This window comes from Danio rerio, chromosome 25 (genome assembly GCF_052040795.2).
Source record: "Danio rerio strain M-AB ecotype USA chromosome 25, GRCz13ab, whole genome shotgun sequence".
In the NCBI taxonomy this organism is placed as follows: domain Eukaryota; kingdom Metazoa; phylum Chordata; class Actinopteri; order Cypriniformes; family Danionidae; genus Danio; species Danio rerio.
In genome coordinates, this window is record NC_141045.1 from 2,302,854 (window position 1) to 2,329,199 (window position 26,346).

The 26,346-nt window shown below is 39.1% G+C and overlaps 1 protein-coding gene across 6 annotated transcripts in view; it reads right to left on the minus strand.

Annotated features, from left to right (window-relative positions):
- The window catches only part of mon2 (MON2 homolog, regulator of endosome-to-Golgi trafficking), a 55,686-nt gene that overhangs the window by 11,646 nt on the left and 17,694 nt on the right, over positions 1-26,346 (minus strand). For 2 of the 6 annotated variants that reach the window (XM_087311353.1, XM_087311352.1), the window contains exons 10-27: positions 26,087-26,226; positions 24,524-24,677; positions 24,174-24,364; positions 21,508-21,589; positions 20,726-20,907; positions 18,430-18,542; positions 17,664-17,768; positions 12,754-12,834; positions 11,825-11,898; positions 11,137-11,227; positions 10,952-11,053; positions 7,461-7,571; positions 7,195-7,370; positions 6,680-6,842; positions 6,080-6,373; positions 4,579-4,777; positions 3,871-4,505; positions 338-481 (exon numbers count right to left, since the gene is read on the minus strand). In XM_087311353.1, coding sequence (XP_087167479.1) covers positions 338-481; positions 3,871-4,505; positions 4,579-4,777; positions 6,080-6,373; positions 6,680-6,842; positions 7,195-7,370; positions 7,461-7,571; positions 10,952-11,053; positions 11,137-11,227; positions 11,825-11,898; positions 12,754-12,834; positions 17,664-17,768; positions 18,430-18,542; positions 20,726-20,907; positions 21,508-21,589; positions 24,174-24,364; positions 24,524-24,677; positions 26,087-26,226 — 3,037 coding nt within the window. Of the gene's footprint in view, positions 1-337; positions 482-3,870; positions 4,506-4,578; positions 4,778-6,079; positions 6,374-6,679; positions 6,843-7,194; positions 7,371-7,460; positions 8,348-8,389; positions 10,141-10,951; positions 11,054-11,136; positions 11,228-11,824; positions 11,899-12,753; positions 12,835-17,663; positions 17,769-18,429; positions 18,543-20,725; positions 20,908-21,507; positions 21,590-24,173; positions 24,365-24,523; positions 24,678-26,086; positions 26,227-26,346 lie in introns of those variants that run through there. The other 4 variants (XM_087311356.1, XM_087311354.1, XM_087311358.1 and 1 more) reach the window with 3 other exon arrangements.

The following is a 26,346-nucleotide window of genomic DNA, read 5'->3' on the forward strand; positions in this document are numbered from 1 at the left end:
CTGAAACAGGCACGAAATGAAACTAAGACAATCAAAACACCATGCAGAAACTAGTCTTTTTTTATAAAGGGAAGATTGAGGGGAAAGATGGTGAAACTATCTTTTAGCATCTCTGTAAACCTAGCACAATGGATTTCTGACATCTTGAAACACAGACACAGAAGTGAACGTTGTATGACGATGATTAATGCATGTGTGGTGAGTCATAAAACAACAATGCCCATCAACAAAAGCACAGTTCCACCATCTTGAACAAAAGCAACTCCAGCATCTCAGAAATGGAAGAAAGCTTGAAAAAGTGAAGCTCATAAGAGGTGCGAACAGGACAGAGGCTCACCTGGTTGTATTTGGCATTGGCCACATGTTTAGTCTCCATCTTTCCATACTGAGGAGGCTTACAGGAGAACTCCACAAACAGCAGGAGCTGCTCAAAGATGGCAGGATACATCACTTGGAGATTCTCAGAACTCACACAAATTGCCTGGAAGAATGACAATTTCAGACAATCAGAAAGAGAAAGAGTCCACACAAAACAACTGACTTGTGTTCACATACAAACAACCATGAAAAAGCCCCAAACCCTGAGTTTGGTGGGAAAACTAAGATCGGGAATAAATGAATGAGTTGCTGATTGATCGATTCCTGATTAGCAGTGTAAATATTAGAGCTGCGGCCAGAGGTGGGAGCAAGTCAAACATGTGCAAGTCTCAAGCAAGTCAAGTCAGGGCTCGAAATTAACTTTTTTACTTGGTAGCACCGCTGCTCCTAACTTCAAATATTTAGGAGCACCAAAAAATTTTTAGGAGCACCAGAAAAAATTTAGGAGCACCCACCAAAAATGAATGAGCACAGCTGCAAATTGTTTTTAAGGGATTTATTGTATTTTAAAACAACATTAATAGGACTGACAAAAACCAGAAACAACTATCTAACTAATGCTGCGAAGACATTGATATTTGTGTGCAATAATTCCAAAATGAATGTCTAATAATTAGGCCATAGAATATTAATGATGAAAAAAAATGACAATAATAGTAACAATGAATTCCATTTCTCATTATGATACTGCCTTGAATGTGCATGAATGTAGGTTATCTGCTATAAAAAGTCTGTTACTTTATGAAAAAATATTGTATAGTTTGCATCAAACAAAAATGAAGCATTGCAGTAAGAAATATTAATTTTGTACAGCTGTTTATATATGCATGTCAGTTTAATAAATAATATTTCTGCTACAAAACAAACAAAAGATTATAATAAATCATTCAATTCAATGATGAAAGCTGCAACTTTAGGTGGGTTTTGCAAACCTGTGTGCTTTAAGTTTTCACTCTTCTGCCGTTTGCATTTCCCGTGGTCATAAAAGCTCCTTCCCTGTCATCTGACAGCGGAATACCTTGAGTGATTGACGGCTTATATAAACCAATATAGCGGCAGGGAAGAGCGATTCAGCACGTTTTTACAAAAAATCTAAACAGGTCGCACTACAACCATTATCTGCAGTCGCACTAATGCGCCCAAATATATTATGAGGTCGCATAGATTAATTTTCGGGCGCATATGCGACCAAAATGGTCGCAATTTCGAGCCCTGCAAGTCAATTTTTTTCAGACTCAAGTCAAGTCGAGTCACTGCTTATCTCAATTTAAGTCGTAGCTTGGTCTAGCAAGTCACTTTAAAGTCAATCAAATTTTTGCTGATTTATTTATTTTTTTACTTTTGCAATTTCGTTTGCAATTTACATGTATAACTTTTGGTTTTGTATGTAATGCATAATATTTAACAAACGGTTATTTATTTAACAAAAACAAGTTATTTCGAGTCATTCAACTCAAGTCCAAGTCAAGCCTCAAGTCATGACAGTCGAGTCCAAGTCAAGCAGAGTCTTTTTTTGGATATTTATCAAGCAAGTCTCAAGTCTTAAAATTTGCAACTTAAGTCTGACTCAAGTCAAGTCATGTGACTCGAGTCCCCATCTCTGGTTGCGGAAAATTTGATTCTGAGGTAAGTTTTTAAACCATCAGATGGAGATGTTTGCTTTATAAACAATTAGACTATACTAGCATCTAAACACCACTTAAACCTAAATTAATAATAAAAAAAGTTAGGAAAGGTTTAAGCAAATTACAAGATTCTGTAGTGAGCTGTATGTACATTAATCTAATGACAAAGCCTTACTAAACCTTACTTACGTGAAGAAACCTTACTAATCATGAAGATTTTTCATTTTTCTTCAGCTTTTAATACAATTTATCCTCATATTTTAATCCAGAGACTTTTAGATCATTTTCAACTAAGCAACAATCTTGTTGGCTGGATTTGAGACTTTTTAACCAACAGAACACAAAGAGTGCGAATAAACAGTTCCCTGTCTGAAAGCCTGGATCACCTCAGGGGTGTGTGTTATCCCCACTTTTATTTATTCTGTACACAGACATGTGTCAGAGCACATTTGAAAATCATTTCATTTTAAAACACGCAGACGACACTGTGATTGTAAGCCTCCTGCAAGGAGAGGAAAACAGTCATGGTCCCATGATAGTGGATCATTTTGTTCAGTGGTGTGAGGAGTCAAATCTAAAACTTAATGCAACAAAAACTAAGAATATGATTATTGATTTTAGAAGGAGTCATACAGCAGCTGAGGTCAGGGGTCAAAAAGTAGAATGGTTGGAGAACTACAAATATTTGAGTACCATTATTGACCAATAGAGGTGTGAACCTATACTGGTCTCACGGTACGGTTCGGTTACGATTATCATGCCATCAATTCGGTTCAATTCGATATCTCTGTGCATTGACGATGCTTTCCATATACAGTGTTATATTTTAGGGGGGAGGCTATAACATGTTGTCTGTATAAACATACAGACACACAGCAACACACTGTCTCATATTCAAACACATTAACAAACATAGACAGCATCAAACAAACAAACACCCACACGCACACACACAAACAAACACACTTAAGCCCTTGCAACAGGGAGAGCTCGCGCTGAGCGGAGCAGAAAAACGAAAAAAATAAGCACTTTTCCGACGGTCCCTTACAGAGAGCTCCTCTCAGCGCGAGCTCTGCCGGCTAAAGTAAACGCAGACTGCGAGGGCTTAAACAGAGCAGTCCTCGTAATGTCGTAATTTTTTTTTTGTTATCGTGCTTTCATTGAGTATTCTATCCTTCGCTATGGTGGCTTGGTTTGGAGGTCTGTCTCTCAAAAGCTCTCTCTAGCTGAGCCAGGTTGTTAGGTGGTCTAGCAGGTTGATTGGCGAATCACAGCTGAGTACTGAATCTCTGTATAGTAGGCAGCTTTTACAGATTGCCCAGAACATTAGTAGCTATAGCTCTCATCCTCTGTCTGAGGAGTTTATCCTGCTCCCTTCGGGTTGAAGGTTTTGGTTGCTTTTTAGTGGGACTAAACGGTTCAGGAATAGCTTTGTCCCATCATCTACTGTTGCTCTGAATAAATTGTAATCTTTTATAAGGTACTTTGCATGTGTATATGCAGGTGTGTATCTGTGTGATTTAACTGTATCAAATGCCAAAAAGAATCTACCTACGGGTACTAATAAAGCCAACTAACTTACATGACCGAAAGCACAAGCGCTCTTCCTCACGAGCATTTAAAAGCTAGTCTAGAGCTCTGTCTGCTGTTAAAAACTAGCCTAGTGCCCCGTCTGCAGTAAAAAGAAAAGCCAAGCTTTGATTTGAGAGAGAATAGCGATGCATTTAGAGGATCTAAGAATCTATGCAGAACTGATAACATTTTACTTTGCCACAAATTTATCTAGGTCCAACCAAACAACTATCATCAAAGTCTGAAATCAACCTCAAACAGTGCAGTGAACACACATATTCTGAAAGTGCTGTACCTTCTGCAGGACATCAAGTGCGGTCAGGACTGCCTCCTGCAGGCTGGTGAGCACTGCTTCAGTGTAGGAAGGCAAGATAAATGGTGAGGAGTCCGAGCTTATGGGGACCGACACGGCTCCGTGCAGAATCACCCCCAACTTCTTGAGATCCTCCATACTGAAGCCTCCTGCAATGTGCTGGTAGAGTGCTGGGAAAATCTGTATTAGTGCCGTGAGGAAAGGCTGACTTGGTACAAACACTAGTTTATCGGTTCCGCCACTAGGCGGCCGTGTGCACTCAGTTCCTACTCGGTACCAAGTGTTCCACGCTGACCACCAGAGGGCCGAGTCGTCCAGCTCCTCTCCAGGTGGCGGAAGTGAAGGTTGTGCAGCGTAGCGTTGGGCTAAACGCTCAGCAAGAGAATCAGATCTGACTAGAGGTCTTCCTGGTCCAGATCCTTGAAGAGACTCCATAAGCACAGAAGGAACGTCTATAGCAGAGAGAGCGTCAGGTTTATCCGTGTCTTTAATTGGTGTGACTAGTTGGAGGATCTCCTGGAAGCTCTTAAGGGCTGCTAGGGAAACTTCATTGTTCTTGCTGAGGGCAGCAGATTGAATGTGGTCCAACAGAACTTCCCAAGCCTTGAAAAAGTCACCTGAAACAGGAACATGACTTTTAGAAGCAAATCCTGAGATTTGTCGATGTAAGCCACTTCTCTTAATGCTTACCAAGCTGCTGGAGCAGGTATCTCCTGGTGTTGAAGATGCGCGCTACGCCCGCAAGTGTCAGAACCCATGTTTCTGCCCACTGCTTCTCTGCCGTATCTCGCGAGTGGTGGATGAGGATGTTCCCACCTCCAGATTCAATCTTTTCTTTGTCAGCCGTGGTGGAGGACTTCCTTACACAGTCCAGAAGATGAAACAGAACCTGCGGAGCAACATTACTGGGTTTTGGTCTTTAGAAACAATAACTAATCAGTGGGTTTAATCTGGATAATAGTCAAATCTGTAGGTGGGTTTAATTTTGTCATGTGTCAAGTTGCAACCAGCAAAGCATATTAGATCCATAATCAAGTCTGATTTGGGAAAGTAATTTTAACTGTAACTGGATTAAGTCTGATCAAACAAAGCAATGTTAATTTAGTCACCAGTCAAGCCTGATCCAAAAGAAGCTATTTTACTTAAGCTAGGTTTAATTACATCTCGTGTCAAGTCTGATCCTAGAAAGGAATTGAATTAGAAGTAGGCCTAATTTGATCAACAATCAAACCTCATTCAGTAAAGCAATTCTGACTATTTTACTTTGGTCCCCAGTGAAATCTAATCCAACAAAGCATTTTCACCATGTGTTTAACTTATTCTCTAGTCACCTATGATCCAGCAAAGCAATTTGAACTAGAAATGAGTTTCAAGAGTTCACACTTAGCTGATGAGTGATTATAAGCAAGTTTGGCATGCTGTCCCGGGAGAGAGCCATGAGCTCAAAAGGTTGTTGAGCCCTGGGCTCCCTCTCGTTTGCAGGGCGAGAGGGGAGCCTTGAGCTCAGGTAGATCTCGACAACTCTCCCTTGATAAAAACTGATGACTAAAAATTGAATGCTATGAAGAGATCTGCTGCAGGATGAGAGATTGACTGTAGTGTTGAATTTAGATTGATCAATTCACTTGTGGGAGGAAACCGGAGGACCCGGGAAAACCCACGCGAGAACAGGAAGAACATGCAAACTACGCACAGAAACGACCACCGGCCTGTTAAAGGACTAGAACCGGTTACGTTCTTGCTGTGCGGCAACAGTGCTAACCACTGGGCCACCGTGCCACCCTATGGAGGGAAAGGTGAAGAGGTAGGGGTGGAAGGGGGGATTCTTCAAATCGAAGATGACTGTAGTGAGAAACCCTGACTCTTTATAGTGGGTTAGGACTGGCCTGATTGGTGGATCCTCCATGCTAATGCAGAACCAGCCGTGTTCAATCATAATCACGTGATCCTCTCGAAATTAGTTCATGACTGAACTTTACTTAAGTTGGCCCATGCGTGAGTAGGGTCCAACATAGCAATTCTGACAAGAACTAGGGATCCCCAATGGAATCTGATACAACAAAGCATTTCCAACCTCAATGAATTTAGTTCTGCAGTTAAGTCTAGTCCAACATTCAATTGTAAGTCTGATCTAAACAATTGCAATATAACTACAACTAAGCTTAATTTGGTTCACGCCCAGGTCCAATACCTTCCAAACAACAATGTTCCAAGTTGGTGGTTGCAGCAGCGTTCCATGAGCAGCGATGGTGGAGAACATTGTCTGGCCGGCGCTCTTCCTCACAGCTGGCCGTGGGTCCACACACAACTCGCCCAGCTTGGCATACAGGCACAACCATAGGCAGTCAAAAGGTGGCGCTGGGTGAAAGGGTCGGTTCAGAGGTTCACCTTTATCTTGGGCCTGTTTCAACAGAACTGCTTCCTCCTTGTCCAGCTCTTCTGTAATGGCTTCTCCCCTTTGGAAAAAGTAGTCTGAGATGTTCCACTACAGTGGAGAAAAGAAAGATGGTTAGTTCATCCACTTCCACGCATACAGTGTTGGGTAAAACAGTAATATATTACAAATTTAAGCGTATCCTATATTGAAAATGCTAATGCTAAAATAACATAACCCATAGTTTCCAACTGCTTGCCTTAAAAAGTAACTAAGTGACACATCGACTTAAGATTGTAATATATTACACAGGATCCATATATCCAACTAGAACTTCACTTGTCTGCAAGAATGCTCAGAACCACATTTGACATAGCCGTCAGCATCACGCTAAGCAACATCAGCAGTGCTTCTCACCAGCAGGCCGATAGACGTCAGGCTGATATTAAGCTCCTGGTTCTGGAGCCCAAAGCTTCCGGCTACATCCACCACAATTTGTAGGCACATGCAAGGCATTGTGGGCAAGAAGTCGGTCACTACTAACTGCAGGCACTGGAAGGCTGTTCGTATGAGGGATTCACTGAGGAACAAAGATGTGTTTAGTAAAACTGAGACACTCCAAGTTCAACATTTAAAGTGCAGTTTTTGGATGCTATCTATTAGCTAGCTAAATCATCAACACTTCTGTGGTCAAACAGCTTCAAAAGACAGTTGTCAAGCATCATACAGGACTAACTTCCCAAACGGATGAAAATGGAAAGTCTTGCTTGTCTTAAGTAAGTAAATTTATTTTGGTGAATTTAAGATTAAGACCCTTAGATATTTCAATAAGCGTCCACACCTTTGTCAATGAAAACAATTCCAAGCAAATCCCAAACTGGTCAACGTTGCTTGTCAATAAGATCACCCTTTAAGAAGTGAATGCATCTCACCCCTGGTCATTGCGGATCGCCCCAATAACCCCCAAAACCAGAGGCCATCCCGGTCCCAGACTGTCTCCCTGGTTCTGTAGGATCTGCAGGACACACTCCAGCTGTTTCTGTCGGATGTCAGCATGAAGGACATTCGAGAGCTCCTTCAGCGGGTTTAGAAGGAGCAACTGCAGCCTCTGAGGTGGAAATACACATGCAGTCCAATCAATAACCAAACTCAAATTTGAAAGCAGCATTGGTTTTGGACTATCTGACTGAACTGCTACCTGGTTTTGGGACAGCGGAGGATCATGCTTGTAGGAAAGTCCTGCTTTGATCAGCGAGGTGATGGCCTCTGCACCCCACTCCCTCATACGAGCATTAGGATGCTGACACACCTGACAGAATAATAGAAAAGTAGGCTTCATGTTCTTATGCAATATATCATTTTCTGAATATTTTCTTTTGATTTTGTGGTAAAATATGATTCAGACAACGTAATTTCAACAATATGGACAAAGAAGACACAAATCAAACATTACAAATAGTGCGAGATGATCCACGGATAGACGAAATAACACCATTAACACAAAAAGCAAAGCAAATCAGCTTATAAAATAACACATTAAAGCAACAATAAATTTAAAAAGATATATATATTTTTTGTAGATTATAAAAACATGCACCACAAAAGGAGATGATTAAATGATTTAGGTAATGTGATAATCTGGAATCACAGAGGTTCACATTATTTTTGTGTCAATATTTCACAATGCACTAAATTCAATGGAGGAAAGTGTTCAGCAACTCTAATCCCAATTGCAAAACCAGCCTGTAACTTAATTTTAACCTCAATTCCAATGGGGCTCCAATCCAAATTCTAACAACAACAACTCCTATTCAAATTCTATCCCGATCTCAACACCTATCCCAATTCTATACCCAATCCCATTCCTCACTCTGATCCCAATTCTTAACACGAACTCCAGTCAAAACTCAAACCCCAATTTCAACCCCAAGTCCAGACTAAACTTTATCTCTAATGGATTAATAAAGGGACTAAGCCGACAAGAAAATGAATGAATGAATGAAAACTTTTAGTTCTAACCTTGATCCCAGTCCAAAATCTAAACCCAATCCCAATTTCAACCACAATTCCAGCCAAAACTCTAACCTAAATCTCAATTTCAGATCTTACCTCAAGTACAGTCCTAACTCTAACCCAAATCCCAATTTAAATTCTAACCTCAATTCCAGTCCAAACTCTAACCCAATCCCAATTTCATTTCTAAACCCAATTCCAATCCAACCTCTATCCCAATCCCAATTTCAGATCCAACCCTAATTCCAGTCCAAACTTAAACCCCAGTCCCAATTTAAATTCTTACCTCAATTCCAATCCAACCTCTATTTCAATCCCAATTTCAGATCTAACCCTAATTCCAGTCCAAACTCTAATCATAACCCCAATTTAAATTCTAACCTCAATCCCAGTCCAAACTCTAAACCAGGGGTCACCAATCTCGGTCCTGGAGGGCCAGTGTCCCTGCAGGTTTTTAGCTCCAACTTGCCTCAACACACCTGCCAGGGTGTTTCAAGTATACCTTGTAAAACCTTAATTAGCATATTCAGGTGTGTTTGATTAGGGTTGGAGCTAAAATCTGCAGAACACCGGCCCTCCAGGAACAAGTTTGGTGACCCCTGCTCGAAACCAATCCCAATTTCAGTTCTAAAACCAATTTCCAGTCCAAACTCTAACCCCAATCCTAATTTCAACTCTAACTCCATTCTCAAATCCAATTCCTAATCTAATCCCGATCCTAACACCAATCACAACTCTAACCTCAACACCAACACTAATGCCAATCCTAGTCCAAACTCTAAACACATTTCCAATCTCATCCCCAAACCCAATCCTAAATTCAACCCCAATTCCAACTCTAATCTCATCCCCAAACCCAATCCTAGCTGATCTTCTTTTTTAGAAGACCAACAAATACCACAGAGGTTCAGAAGCTGAGCAACAGTGCTGTAGGCATAAAAATTAATTGAGAAAAAGAATCTCAAATAAAACAGACATTTCCAAGACGCTTGTGTTGAAGCTCTGATGCAAGTCCTGTGAAAGAAACTTGTGCGACAACAACAACAAAAATGCATGAAATAAAAAAAGGGGGCCGATTTATTTTCGAAAACATTAAAGAAACGTGAAAAGAGATGATTTCATAAACACCAGGCAATGACAGACCGACTGAAACATAAGCATTCCTCGAAAGGAATTTCTGAAGTGAAAAAGAAAGCACTTACCTTCTATAAATCAGACATGTCGCAAGAAACGGAAGAGAAAAAGATGGAACAATCCAATATGAGGACACGAGTCGTACTTTAGCATTTATACAACCACAGAAAAAATGTGAGTACAGCTGACAGAGACAGCAGGTAAAGACAGGAAGGATCAAAGTGGACCAAAACTGTCAAATTAATACTGTCTAACTATTAACACCATCTACAATAAAAGTTTGTGTTTACATAAAATATGTGCGAGTAGACTGTATATTTATGTTATGGCATAATGCATGAGCCTGTTTTGTTTTGCTTCTGCATGCTCTTGATCTCTCTGTCAATTCTTTTAGGATCGCCCCTCTGTGACGTCACCACCTTCGCTGCCAATCAGGAAGGTAGCCCGAAGTTTAAAGGGAAATGAGTGTAGAAGCTCGTTCTCTTGCTTTTACCTTGCTTGGCTTTCTGCTCTGTTTGTGTGTTTTTGGCTTGTGTTATGTGGTATTGTGTTGATTTGACTTGAGAGATTGATTTTGCTGTGGTACGCTGTCACCGTTCAGTAAATGCTTGTTTAATGATCCCTGAACATCAGTTTCTGAATTCCCCGGGGAATCATGGAGTTCAGGCATCATGTGACATACATCTCGTAGAAAACTCCACTGTCTTAAGGCTGATTTATACTTCTACGTCAAGCGCATGTGTATGGTCCGGCGCAGCCTACGTGTGGTCGCATAGCCCTCACCGTGGTCGTCGCTGACGCAACAATTTATTATGTATATATATATATATATATATAAATATATTATGTATATATAAACAAACACACACACACACATGCACGTATATAATTTAACAACATGTTTGTTTATATTAATATAATAGATATTTAAAATATATATTTTTATTTATTTAAATTATATATTTAATATTTTTGTTTAGTTTTTTGTATTTTACATATGTATTTACATATACATAATAAATATACACCATACACATATTATGTAAATCAAAAACATAACTTGACTAATATTAGTAATATTCAAGCAATATTAGTGGTATTTTAAGCTATATTAGCAGTAATTAGAGTATACAGAAACACATGTTAAACTGCATGAAAAAATAAACGGCATAATCTAAATAAAATAAATAAACACCATAAGCTGAATATCAAAAAAACCCCAATCTAAATTAAAAAATAAATAAACTGCATTAGATAAATAAAATAAATAAACTGCATTAGATAAATAAAATAAATAAACTGCATTAGATAAATAAAATAAATAAACTGCATTAGATAAATAAAATAAATAAACTGCATTATATAAATAAAATAAATAAACTGCATTATATAAATAAAATAAATAAACAGCAGAAGCTTAATGTTACGCCATAAACGTATAAAGTATAAGTAGAGTATAAAGAAAAAACTAAACTATGACCAATGTTATTTTTATCATATAAATGTGTGTCTTTTATTTTTAGATCTGGCATCTGGTCTCACCTCCAGTAAATGAGCGGTCAGGGGCCTCCAGAGGATCTCGATGCGGTCCATATTGACCAGTCCAGTCTCCAAGAGTTTGGCCACCGCAAACAGGGATGGTTCCTGAGTGCCAGATGCGAGACATAAATGTTATAAACTAAACATGCACTGATCTGAAGCATATGAAGAGCTGATGAAGGACTCACCTTGTTGGTTCCGTAAGCCATTTCCATCGCCTCCATTGACAAAGAGCACAGCGCGTTTATCAGGTGATGCAGAGAGACGTCGTCTAGATACCTAAACACACACACAATATATGATTCCACTTTTGTAAAACACATGTAAAACAGTTTAATATAAATATAAAATTTAATATGAAAAGTGTTGAATAATCAGAACAAATTAAATCAATTAAGCTGAATTATTTATATTTCTTCTTATTAAAAAAGTAACACTGTTAATCATGTTTTACTGTAGAAAATAATATTGTTATTTATTTTATTATTATTATTATGCTTAACAATTTTACTTTATACAGAACAATAAAATTGCTAATTTAATGTCTTGATTTCTTCACTTAGAAATCAGCAGATTAGATTAAAATAATTTGTGAAAATGTATTTTTAGAATTTATTTCAACAACCAAATTTATTTCATACTACATAAAAAAGAGAACTCTGTTATTCTGTCCTCCCTTTTCTCCTAATAAAGAAATATGTAACTTCATCATTGATAATAACATGTGGTATTCAAAATAATATAATATTAATATAATATAATAATAATAATATTAAAATATGTTAAACAGTAATAGTAATGAGAATATCACTATATTAAATTTAAAATAATTAGTAAAGCATATGAATGCAGAATTATTGCGATGTTTGGTCTTACTGTGAGCTTTCAAAGAGTCTGGAGAGGATGTTTGATATGACGGGCAGATCAGTCATCACCGCTGTGGTCAAAACCTGCAGACAGACAGTAAAACAAACACCACCATTAACATTTTACACTACTGCACATGACAGAAACTACTTTTGTTCCTGTTTTGGAGACGCCCTGCACATCTAGAACACATTAAGGCCACAATAGGCTTGTTTCAGGTCAGACGGGGTCTTTAAAGGCTTAAAATGTCTTAAAAAGTCATAAATTGACAGAAATATTGCTCTTAAAGTCTTAAATCATTTTAAACAGGTCTTAATTTTCCTTCGTCCATGTAAAGCTACCCAATCGGGCCAACACACATTCAACAATCCAGTCCAAACTTCAACCCCAATCCCAATTTCAGTTCTAACCTTAAATCCAGTCCAAACTTCAACCCCAATTTCAATTCAAACTGCATTCTCAAGCTCAATTCCAAATCTAATCCTGATCCCAACACCAATTCCAACTCCAATCACAACTCTAACCCCAATCCCAACACTAATGCCAATAACATTCGTTTAAAAGCCTGCATGCATTCATGGAGCACATTTGGTGAGGACACTGACCTGGACACACTGTTGTTCATAGCTGTTTATTATAGTTTTTAACACTTTTAGAAAGAGATATTAAGTTGAAAATCATGTATAAAACTTGCTTGTTTTGGCGCATTATTTAAAGTATTTAATATATGTAGACATATAGGCAAGTAAAAATCTTTTTCATTGGGGAAAATTCCTCAGTGTTTATCCCTGTATAAGTCTGAAATTTCATTCATAATGGTCTTATAATGTCTTCCAGGGTTTCTGCGGGTCAAATTGGAGCATTAGTGTGTTTGACAGAACAAAACCGCAGCTGATTCAGAATATGAAAATAGAGATTTGTTCGGTAGCTAGCTTTACCGTGCTGGGACCCTCCACGGCCCGTCCGGGTTTCAGGACTCCACCAGGAGCCGGTTTCAGTCCCAGAATCCACACCAGATGCTGACGTAGACAGAGAAGAAGACAACTCATGATCAGATCACAAACAAACAAACAAACGAGAAAAAAAAAGCGTTAAAGTGATAGTTCAGGCAAAAATCAAAACTCTGTCATCATTTTCTGTCATCGGAAAGATCCGACCCTTCTTATCTGAACATGCAGCTCAACTCCTTGTTCAAGCTCTTGTTCTCTCCAGACTGGATTACTGCAACTCTCTACTAGCCGAGCTTCCAGCTAACTCTATCAAACCTCTTCAGCTGCTCCAGAACGCAGCAGCACGAGTGGTCTTCAATGAAGCTAAAAGAGCACATGTCACTCCGCTGCTCATCCGTTTGCACTGGCTGCCAGTTGCTGCTCGCATCAAATTCAAAGCCCTGATGTTTGCCTACAAAGTGACTTCTGGCCTAGCACCTTCTTATCTGCTCTCACTTCTGCAGATGTATGTGCCCTCCAGAAACTTGCGTTCTGTGAATGAACGTCGCCTCGTGGCTCCATCCCAAAGAGGGAAGAAATCACTTTCGCTCACGCTCACGCTCAATCTGCCCAGTTGGTGGAATGAACTCCCTAACTGCATCAGAACGGCAGAGTCACTCGCTACTTTCAAGAAACTACTAAAAACTCAACTATTTAGTCTCCACTTCACTTCGTAATCTGCAATTGCCTCTCTGAATATCACACTAACTGTACAAAAAAAAAAAAAACACTAATACTACTAATACTTCCCTTCTTAGACTTTACAGACCTGAAACTTGCCTATAGCACTTCTTCATTGTTGCTCTTGGTTGTGTAAATTGCTTCCTTGTCCTCATTTGTAAGTCGCTTTGGATAAAAGTGTCTGCTAAATGACTAAATGTAAAATGTAAATGTAAATTTATTTATTTAGGTTTTAATGACATATCAGCAGCATTGGCTATATTCATGGCAAAAATATATACTAATAAATTTACAGAATATAATCAAACCAGTGTCTTAATAAACATACATTGTAAAAAAAACAAGTATACAAGCAGCAACAACACTCAGAGTCATATACAATCTTTTAGTTTGATTAAAGATAAATAGTCTAAAAGTGCTCCTTTTAAACATTTCACATAAATTATTTCCCGAATAAAAACGTTCTCTAACATCATTTAAACATACACATTCTATTTAAATAGTATTTATCGTCAGAATATTCTTACACAAGTCACAAATAGGTTTTTCTTTCCCTTTTAATAAATATGCGTGAGTAAGTCTCGAGTGTCTGATTCTGCAAGTTCTGTCATCCTTTACTCGCCCTTTACTTGTTTATGAGATTCTTCTTTCTGTTGAACACAAAAGAAGATATTTTGAAAAATGTTATATCCATTGACTTCCATAGTATTTGTTTTTTTTACTATGGTAGTCAGTGCAGTGCTTACAGGATTTCTGCTTTTGTGTTCAACACAATAAAGAAACTCTTAAAGATCTGAAGCAACTCGATGGAGAGTAAATGATGAGCACATTGTAATTTCTGGGTGAACTGTACCTTTAAGCTTTAACTTGGCTTATACAACTCAAAATGTCCTACTTTTTTGCACAGTTTTAATTTTGTCTGTTTCAAAACTTGAAGAAGACCTATTAATCCCCTTTTTACAAGATGTTAAATGTGTCGGTGATGTCTCTAGAGTAGGGGTGCCCAAACTTTTATATGAAGGGCCAAAAATTCATTGATTAATGTTTACAAATAAATTAAAAACATTACATTAAATCATATTAATTAATGCAGTTTACATTTAAATGATAACTTATCATAATAAAAAACAAACAATTCATAACACAGTGGAGTTCAATGCTAAATGCACTAGTTAAGCAGGATCTGCCTGTGCTTTCATTTGCTCACTGATGTCTCTGCATTGCCTGTCGGGTGACAGTATGTACATTAAAAAAAAAACTGAATTATTTCCAACATTTCATTGAAACTTTTTATTTAAGGTTACATTAAATTAGAAATCACCGTCTGTAAACCATCCTCATAATTCTCTCTCTCTCTTCTCAGATGGGATGGTGGGTCAAATCAAATGGTTTCCATGGGCCAACTTTGGCTCGAGGGCCCAAGTTTGGGCATCTCTGATGTCTCCAGATCAGGGCTATTCAATTGGTGGCCCGCGGGCCGAACCCTGCCCCTGAGGCAATATGTTCTGGTCCTCCAAATAGTGTGACCAAGACATAAAAATAAATTTAGTTCAGTTGAAAAACGACCGCTATATTTATGGAATGACGTGCGTCTGTTCTATACAGCGGGAGCTGCAGAGGCTGCGCAGAGCGCGAGTCACCATAAGCGAGTGGTGCGGACAGCCGAAAACATTTGGATATGTTTTGTAGAAAATGCCTTTTATACAATGCACTGTAAACATTAATAGGGATGCAACCATTAGCTGAGTTCACGATTAACTGCGCTTTAATTCGTCACAGTTAATTACTCGTAAAGGCTTCTCTAAGCCGCATTTCTGTTGCATGGAAAAGTTATGACAAGTTGCCAACTGTGCGCTAGTTTAAAGTTCCAAGTATGTACACCGAGGCAACTACGCACGCACACCGGATTAACTATAGCAGCGGCCGTTCCCATATCACGTCTTTTCCGCTTGCAAGTTTATTATTGCTAATGTAAGAATGACAATATGCGCGCACAAGCGGAGCAACATGCTTGCCTCTTTCCGGGCGCACGCAGAAGAAAACATCTCATGGTGAGTGTTGTGCGTCGCTTTCAGTGCAGTGTAAACAAAAGATATGTTAGACGAGTTATTATTAAAATGATTATGTACGCATGAACCCAGATGATAACAACAGGGGTCCATTCTTCGTACCTCGCTTAAATGATCTAAGATTATTTGGCAGATCCCGGATCTTTTAATCTTGATAACTGATCTCTCGCTAATTTGGTTCTTCAAACAAGTTCGCGAATCAGATTAGAATGTCTGGATAAACTGATCTGAGATCGCTGCGTGTGTTGTGAAGGACAGATCTATCGATCCTCGAAATCCTGATCAGCAATGCAGCGATTGGCTGACGGCACAGCAGCGTAATGACATCATCTGATTAATATTCAATTATCCATGTGAGCAAAATTACATCAAATTAGCAGTAAACGGTTTGTTAAATATGACACGCAATAACCTTCCACATTTGTTGTGAGCTGCAGGCTTCACACTTTCATGTGACAAGAGTATTCATCATGTATTTCAATGCAAATCAATGTATTTAGTTCCACATTTAGAAAAGAATTTCTTTATTATAGTAGCTGTTTTTTAATCGGTGTAAAGAATAACTGGTTGTTTACAAAAGCGTTTTCATATTGGTAAAGGCGTCTGCAACTTTTGTGAAGCATCAAATCACCGGCATATTAACTATCAAAACATGTTTGAGTGCACAAATGTATTATTGCTTTAAAAAAAAGTCACATATTGTGCATTTCTATTATACACAATTTGTACTAAAGCGATCTAAAAAGTTCATATCAATAAGTTTTCTCTTTGCACCACCAGGTGGCAGTCTTTGTACTTTTATTTCGAGGATGCAGATTGCATACGTTTTATTAATATGTATAACTTTATTTATTTTATTAATGACTATAACTTTATATATATATAGTTAAAAATATGTACCATTTTACCAAGTGTATATAACTACTACTGTAAGAAAATATCAGAATTCGGTACATACTTTTTTGTATTATCTTTGCTTGAACTGAGCCGATCTAATCTTGTTTATATGAATTGAGCCTGCTCCCGATCAGGTTTGACCTAGCAGAACTGTTGCCATGACAACAACTCTCGGATCAGCTTTGAAGAACGAAACGATCCTGGATCGTGTCAAATCGTCAATATCCAAATCCAGCTAACTGAGTAATCCACGTACGAAGAACAGACCCCAGGTAATCTAAATAGCTACTTCCCTAATGTAAAGCTTGTTGTTCTAAATTACATGATTATTATTCTTCAGACTATATCAAACAACCAAAATCTATAATGTTGCATCACTGATTGTTCAAAACATCACATATGAATGTGTCTGAATGTAGAAGAAGCCTACTTCAGCAATGCACTGCTTCTGTTGTGCGAAATACAACATTTTGAATGATTGTAAACAAAACAAAAAAAGTCAATTGGACAATGCAGTTGTTTTAAAATATCATATATTAACATTTTAATGTAGAAAAAGCCAACATGGGTGTCTTTATGAGCACAAACACAGCATATGGGCTCTTATATGCTGTTGTGTCATCACTCATATAGCAAGTCATATCTCTCCGGCCCTTCGTTTGGGATGCTTTTCATGAACCGGCCCCCATGACATACTAAATGAATAGTCCTTCTCTAGAGTGTGTAGTGAAGTTTCAGCTCAAAATAGCACACAGATAATGCTTATAACTCTCTGAAACTGACCCTTCAGGTTTTGATCCTAGCGGTGGTGTTTTGGTGACTGTCACTTTAAATGTAAATGAGATTGTGCTCTTTTCGGAAGAGGGCGGAGCTACAAATGCATGTGTGTCAGCATGGTGGCAGATTCAAAACAGGACTATCGTCCTATGCTAATGAGGGAGAGATAGTCACTAGTGGGCGGGGCTTTCCCCCTGTGATGTCACGTATAAAGGGAGAATGTCAGTGTGTCTGCAGACGGTTTCTATCAAGTCTGATTACAAACAAAACAATTAATGCCATTACAGGCTGGAGATATTCACACACTGCTGACACACAACCGTGTTTAAACCCCTTATAAAGTGATTGTTGCATAATTGGTCCACTTTAAGGCAGTCACAGAGTAAACATACACATGTTGTTGAGTGAATCGTGACTGGATGAGTGCAGATGTACCTGTAGTGTGGCCAACACCAGCTGCCAGGAGGTGCCTAGATGAGCCCCGTGACAGTGAGCCAGATTCAGCAGAGTCCGCATGCACTGGATGTTCTTCGCTGTGAGCTGAACACACACACACACACACACACACACACACACACACACTGAGGTAAGATGATGGATATTTTTAAAAGTGTGTGTATTAGTTTGCTTGAGTGTGTGATTTAGCATGACGGTGGCCTGTGGTTGAGCACTGAGCAGTGGTGTGTGTGTGTGTGTGTGTGTGTGTGTGTGTGTGTGTGAGTATATATCTGTGATTGTTTGTGTCATTTACAATGAAAGAATCTAGCCCTAACCCTAACCATAAATTACTCCCAAAGTCTGAGAGAATTATAGTTTAAGAACAATGATGCAGAGGCACATCACACTGATTGCGTGCCATTACTCAAGCCTTTAATCCTTACATCTTATTGGTTGATTGGACGTGTGTGTGTGTGTACAGGTTTAAGTGGTTTACAGGGACACAAATTTGTATAATGACATGGCTGTGACTTATTGGTATGATGCTACATGACACAATATGACTCTATTAATCTGGTTTACAGTGTTACACCTCGAGTCCTTGTAATTCAGAACACACAAAAAAAATCAAAATTTGCCACAGGTTTCCTCTGTGGGTTGGGGTAAGGTCATATAATAATCAGTTTTTACAGTATAAAATACATTAAGCCTATGGAGAGTGCCTTAAAAATATCTATACCAAGTGTGTGTGTGTGTGATTTACCACGACTGTGCCCTGTGGTTGAGCACTGAGCGGTTGACCCACTGCCACCACCTGCTGATGAGACTCGCTGGACGGACTCACCATCTGCACACTCTGACCCTGGATAGAGTACACTAGACACACACACACACATACAGTAAACACAAAACATACTAAACACACATTAAACTATATCTACACACACAAACGGTTTAATTCCTTCAGCTATTATACTATATTATGTTATATTACATTTAGTGCTGTCAAAATTAGTGCGTTAATGCTGTTGTGGCCGGCGTGTGTTCAACGTCCAGAGAAATATGGATAAGACCAAGGAAGCACTTAGAAGGAAAGTTTCAGTATGAAACAATTAACGTCACATCACAAGGCTGTGGTTTTATTGGAATTTGATACCACATGCCGAATGGAAAGAAAAACCTCCGCACTTCGTGACTCGGGTGGTCCTTTAAGGTAATCAAAAATCACTGTTTACATGGAAGACTCTTAATCAGAGTATTATCTTAATTATATTGAAATCGGAGTGTAAATGTACTCAGTGAAAGTGCCAGATGATGTCGCAAGCTGTCAAAGACAGTCCATTGCTCTGTCATTAAGTTGATTCCATGCGCCCTCCAATGTTTCATTAAGTCTGATGGGTTTCCTCCTTACACACAACTTTTGTAAAGCGTCTGCTTCACGTTGCTGTGTCAGAATCTTTGTGAAATTTAGCCATACTTTAGGAAGCTTAGTTCATTTTAGTAAATTTTAAGAACGCGATCGTACGTATTGATGAATCTGATGAGAATCGCTCACCGGGTGCACTGTACTGTGCACGTTTTTTCGCAGTCCACATAGAAATCATTTTTGTTTGTTATTGGCATTGATTTTGAAATTTAAATAACACTAGCACAGCCCGTGTTTTTATTTCTGTAATAAATATGGCTGTCAAGCCAACTGGATCTTGATGGTTTATTGCGGGTGTGTTGTTTACCTGTAGAAATCGGTGTTACAAGTTGAACAAAAGTTCTGATAAACAATTATATTTTGAATTTAAATCATTTCTTTGTCTTGAGTTTACATTAATTTTACACTTGAATAGCCAAAATGACAAGTTTCAGACTTTTAATCGCGATTAATTGCAAAAAAAAGTGTGATTAATTATATTATATTATATTATATTATATTGTAGTATTTATTATATTATGTTATCAAATTATATCATTTTATATTATATTATATATCATTATATTATATTATATTGCAGTATTTATCATATTATATCATATTATATTATACTATATATTCATTCATTCATTCATTTTCTTGTCAGCTTAGTCCCTTTATTAATCCGGGGTCGCCACAGCGGAATGAACCGCCAACTTATCCAGCAAGTTTTTACGCAGTGGATGCCCTTCCAGCCGCAACCCATCTCTGGGAAACATCCACACACACATTCATCGCATGTCTTTGGACTGTGGGGGAAACCGGAGCACCGGGAGGAAACCCATGCGAACGCAGGAAGAACATACAAACTCCACACAGAAACACCAACTGAGCCGAGGTTCGAACCAGCGACCCTCTTGCTGTGAGACGACAGCACTACCTACTGCGCCACTGCCTCGCCCTATATTAGATTATATCATATATTATATTATATCATATTATATTATATATCATATAATATTAAATTATATATTAAAATATATCATATATTATATTATACCATAAATTATTATACTATAAAATAACTCCAATCAATCAGCAGAGTGATATAGAACTGTAATAAACTCAAAACCTGCCAGAACTACTTTCGCTGTGCCTTTATCTGACAATAACCAAACACCTTAGAAAAAACAAAATAAAATCACAATAAATTAAAAAAAAACTAAAACTAACACGTGCAACTGAACTAAAAGCTAGCAAAAATTAGCAAAAAAGAAATAATATTTAAAAAAAAAATAATCACTCATTTTGTGGCGGATTTTGTTTTGAGAAACACCAGTAGGTGGCGCTTTTACAGCTAAATATTTTCTTTGTATGCTAAAAATATAAACTAGCGATGTTTAACTACGCACATGATCTGTAATACGGAGATGATGTTATTCTTCATAATCAGTACTTTTCTTTGTTTAGGTTGTGTTTAAGTGGTTTTTGCCTCTGTGTTTCTTCTTATTTTAAATCACCAAGAATTAATGTAAGCTGCTCCTCCGCCAATCAGAATCAAGCATTCAGCAGAGCAATGAATAATTTCAAAATGAAGTGTTGCTCGTGACAGTGTTGCTCCTCCTGCTAGTGTTGTGCTGTGTGTTTGTCGTACCCTTGTTAGTGAGGCTGCTGGCGCTGCTGCTGAGGATGGTGAGGGCGTAATGTGGAGGAAGAGATGCTTTACAGACGGCTGTGATGAAGGCGTCCCGAGGCGTCACCAGACCCAGACGACCACACAGAGACGCCATCGACAGCTCCGCCTTCAGGATGTTTTCCGTCGCCGTCTCGTCCGTACTGACACAAACATGACAACAAGAATATATTAGTAAACTAAAACTATTGGTCAAAAACATTTTCCTTAACTGAAATCTCACTTTTTGTAATACTGATGTACATGTGATCCCACAGCCTTTTTATTTGTAATAAATTTGCAACAACTTCAAAATCTCTTTGTTCACATTGTCATCATGGGGGATTGTGTGTAGAATGTTGAGGAAATCAATAACTTTGATCAATTTTGGAATAAGGCTGTAGCATAAACAAATGTGGAAAAAGTGAAGCGCTGTCAATACTTTCCGAATGCACTGTACATATATGGCTGCAGGTTAACTGTGTTTATATACTGTGTTTGTGCTGATAATCTCATTTGAATTTAAAGCGACAGGCACCAAAACGGCACAATTAGGATCAAAGCCAGAAAAAAAGAGTCAGATTCAGAGAGTTATAACATATCTTGTAAATAAGGGCATAAAGGGTCCCCTTTAAAAATATTATTAGATTAAAAAAATTATTTAAAAATGTAAAACTATAATAACCTTACATGACACACCTTCAGTTAAGAATAGCTAAACGTGACAGTACAGAGATTATTAATACAGGTGTGTCTGCTCATACCTGGCGTCCAGCAGCAGAGAAAGAGCCGCTAGTAAACCACACCAGCAGGCGTTCACCATCTCCTGCCAGACCTCAGCAGCCACTGACACACACACACACGCACACACACACACACACACGCACACGCACACACACACACACACACACACACACACACCAATCATTTATAATGCACCACAAAACCATGAAGGCACATCATAAGTTACCATTAAATTACAGCTGAAGTCAAAATTATTAGAGCTCCTGTGGTCTTATGAGTTACATTATATTATCTAATTTAATAAATCGTTGATTAAATTGGACTATTATTACATTTCAAATTGGTAAATGTGGCTGTATTTGTATTATACATTTATAATACAATAATAGGCTGCACGGTGGCGCAGTGGTTAGACTGTCACCTCACAGTAAGAAGGTTGCTGGTTCAAGTCCTAGCTGGGTCAGTTGGTGTTTCTGTGTGGAGTTTGCATGCTCTCCCTGTGTTGGTGTGGGTTTCCTCCGGGTGCTCCGTTTTCCTCCACAGCCCAAACACATGCACTTAAGGGGAATTGATGAACTTGATTGTCTTTAGTGTATGAGTGTGTGTTTGAATGAGTGTGTATGGGTGTTTCCCAGTGATGGGTTACAGCTGGAAGGGCATCCACTGTGTAAAACATACACTGGATAAGTTGGCAGTTCATTCTGCTGTGGCGACCTCTGATAAATAAGGGATTTATTTAAGCCGAAGGAAACAATACAAAATAATCTTGATTGTATTATATACTATAATATTCTTGCTAAATGTATTATAGTTAAAATTGTATATTATTTACAACTAAGTATTGAATAAAACTATGTTTATTTATTAGTTCCACATTCTGCAGATCCCTGAATCACAGCCAGAGGTCATCATTACACAGATATTCTCCAAAATATCCCACATACTGCTACACCCTCCTGTTAATTTCGTTTTCTTTTTTAAATATTGTTGAAAAGGTTCAAGAGTTTTTCACAGTATTTTCTATAATGGCTCGTTTCCACAGACTGGTACAGTAGGGTACGGTTCGGGTCAGTACGGGTCACCTTTATCAGGCTTGCGTTTCCACTAGCAAGGGTACCCTTTTGGTGGGCGTGGTGTATGACAAAGTTTCAGTCGATGTCATTTTCGCTCGAGAAAATGTCTACAGTAAAGCTGCACAGGGCGTTCAGATATCATATGAAAAGCATTACTTACAAAACAGAGGCTTTACACACATATATACTTGTGTATAAATGTTTATTACTAACTTTTCTATGAACAGGAGTTGTTTATAACTGCAGATCAATGACAGTGTGAAATAGCCTACTGTAACGTCTGTAATTATATTAAATAAATAAATAAATGAACATATATGCACACATACAGCCCCTTACAGTCTCCAATATGTTACCAACTACAGAAGAACTACAAACAGCAGACATTTCGGCGTTAATTAGGTTCAAGACAACACAAAGTATAGCCTACAGTCAGAGTAAACCTCTCATGTGTGTCTGTAATCTTCAACAGCACATGTAAACTCTGTTAGAGAGTCATTCCATTATTCCCAGTTCATATTAGTCCAAAAGGTGATAATAAAGATTAAAACAAGGCAGTTTGTTCACGTTTGCTGAAGAAATAACGTGCTCCTTGGCTTCGCCTTTTTTCCCGCGCTCCATTCTCGCGTTTATCCTTTTCTTTCTGAATGTGTCACTCGCGTTTTTCAGTGTCTGACAGGTTCGGGTTTCCAAAAGCTTGTCAATAATCAAGTGCATGTTATTATCATCAGCTCAAGAAGTTTGTTATTTTAGATAGAGACACGCGGCGAGCGCGAGGAGCGAAACCACTCGGGCTTCAGACTGGCTCGTAAAAAACTACGCGGCACAGGGTGAATCTGCTCTTCTCCATGGCTTTGTGGCTGTTTATCATGACGACGACAGGGTTTGTTTGCAGGATCGACCATGGCTGCATATGTATTTATAATTCCGCCGTAATCTCTCGCTGTGTATTTCAAACACGGCAGGTCCCTTGTTTACATTCTGGGTTGTTGCATCTACGAATGACGTATCTCTGTAAACCAATAGCGTTCAGCTGCGCGTGTAGCTCCACCTTTTGGGACCCTTTCTGCAGTTTGGGACCCTTTTGAAAGGGTCCCGAAAAAGTGGTACGGTATGGTTTGGTTCTGTACGCCTTTTGACAGTGGAAACGGGCCATAATATTTGTTCTTCTGGAGAAAGTCTTATTTGGTTTATTTCGGCTAGAATAAAAGCAGTTTTTTATTGTTTTAAAGCCATTTTAAGCTCAATATTATTATACCCCTTACGCAATATTAGTGTTGGATTGTCTCCAGAACAAACCACTGTTATACAATGACTTGCCTAATTACCCTAACTTTACCCTAATTACCCTAGTGAAGCCTTTAAATGTCACTTTAAGCTGTATAGAAGTGTCTTGAAGAATATTTAGTCTAATATTATTCAGTCATCATGACAAAGATAAAATAAATCAGTTATTAGAGAAGAGTTATTAACACTATTATGTGTAGAAATGTGCTGAGACAAATCTTATATACATATATATAATAATATTCATATACAGGAAGGCTTATAATTCAGGCTTCAACTTCAACCTATAATATTTGTGCAGATGTGTGTGTGTGATGTTTACTCACGAGGCTCTTGGGCAGCAGGTGAAACAGGCTCCTCCTCCTCCCTCATGGCCTCTTGCTGTTCTTGTCTGAGCAGCTCTCTGTCGATCATATTGGTGATTCCTCTGACCAGATCCAGCAGCGCGCTGAAGGCCACAGACATGGCGTAACCCTCAGGGATGGAGGGCGGCTCCACTTTATCCAGCATCTCCAGACTGACAGCAAACACAGATTAGATTGAGAGCTAGCTAATGCTAATAGCTCAATCTAAAGGCCCGGACACATCAAGGCAGTAGTCAGCCAGTGAGTTTTTGCTCTTGCTTGTTTTTTAAAGCCGGCTTGGTGTGTCCAGGTCTAAAGAGATGTTCTCTTACTAGGTGGCTTTGGCGCTGCCCTGTACGCTGACGTTCATGAGGGGGATCCAGGTGCCACGGTACTCAAACGCAGCCTGTGTGGTCAAAGCTCCGCCTGCACCGGTCAAGCCTGGACCTCCCGGACCAGACGCCTGAGAGCTGGACACTGAGCCTCCTGAAAGGTACATGAGGTACATGAGCATTTATGTGCAGGGAAAAACATATTTTTACAGCACAAATCGAGTGAAGAGCCTAATTAAAGACTAAAGATGATATTAGCATTATGGTGCAATATACACTCACCGGCCACTTTATTAGGTACAGCTGCTTGTTAATGAAAATTTCTAATCAGCCAATCACATGGCAGCAGCTCAATGCATTTAGGCATGTAGACATGGTCAAGACGATCTGCTGCAGTTCAAATTGATCATCAGAATGGGGAAGAAAGGGGATTTAAGTGACTTTGAATGTGGCATGGTTGGTGCTGTCAGACGGGCTGCTCTGAGTATTTCAGAAACTGCTGATCTACTGGGATTTTCACGCACAACCATCTCTAGGGTTTACAGAGAATGCTCCAGAGGAAATATCCAGTGAGCGGCAGTTCTGTGGGCGCAAATGCCTTGTTGAGGCCAGAGGTCAGAGGAGAATGGCCAGACTGGTTCCAGCTGATAGAAAGGCAACAGTAACTCAAATAAGCACTCGTTACAACCGAGCTCTGCAGAAGAGCATCTCTGAACACACAACACGTCCAACCTTGAGGCGGATGGGCTACAGCAGCAGAAGAGCACACCGGGTGCCGCTCCTGTCAGCTAAGAACAGGAAACTGAGGCTACAATTCACACAGACTCACCAAAACTGGACAATAGAAGATTGGAGAAACGTTGCTGCTCTGATGAGTCTCCATTTCTGCTGACACATTCAGATGCTGGAATTTGGCCTCAACAACATGAAAGCATGGATCATCCTGCCTTGTATCAGCGGTTCAGGTTGGTGGTGGTGGTGTAATGGTGTGGGGGAGATTTTCTTGGCACACTTTGGGTAAATTAGCACCAATTGAGCATAGTGTATTGCTGCTGACCATGTCCATCCCTTTATGAGCACAGTCATCTTCTGATGGCTACTTCCAGCAGGATAACGCACCATGTCATAAAGCTCAATCATCTCAGACTGGTTTCTTGAACATGACGATGAGTTCACTGTACTCAAATGTCCTCCACAGTCACCAGAGCTCAATCCAATAGAGCAGCTTTGGGATGTGGTGGAACGGGAGATTGGCATCATGGATGTGCAGCCGACAAATCTGCAGCAACTGTGTGATGCTATCATGTCAACATGGAGCAAAATCTCTGAGGAATATCTCCAGTACCCTGTTGAATCTCTGCCATGAAGGATTAAAGCAGTTCTGAAGGCAAAAAGGGTCCAACCTGGTACTAGTAAGGTGTACCTAATAAAGTGGCCGGTGAGTGTATATTACTTTATATCTTTTTGCTATTGCCTTAATTGGAACAACTACAAAAAAACGGTGCTGTGCATGCTTGTATGTGTGTGTGTGAATGTGAAAGCCTCTGAGCGTGTGTGTGAGACCTGCAGGTGTGCTGGTAGATGAAGTGTTTCCTGCGCTGGGGAGGATGAAGAGCGACTGGATGAAGGAGCCCAGAGCGTTGACGATATCTCTGAAGACTTTAGTGGAATGTGGCTTCATGTCATACGACTGACAGAAAGAGCTGCAAACACGCACGCGCGCATGCACGCACACACACACACACACACACACACACACATACACACACACACACACACACACAAAACTCTGGTTAGATTTATGGCAAACCTATGGAAATATA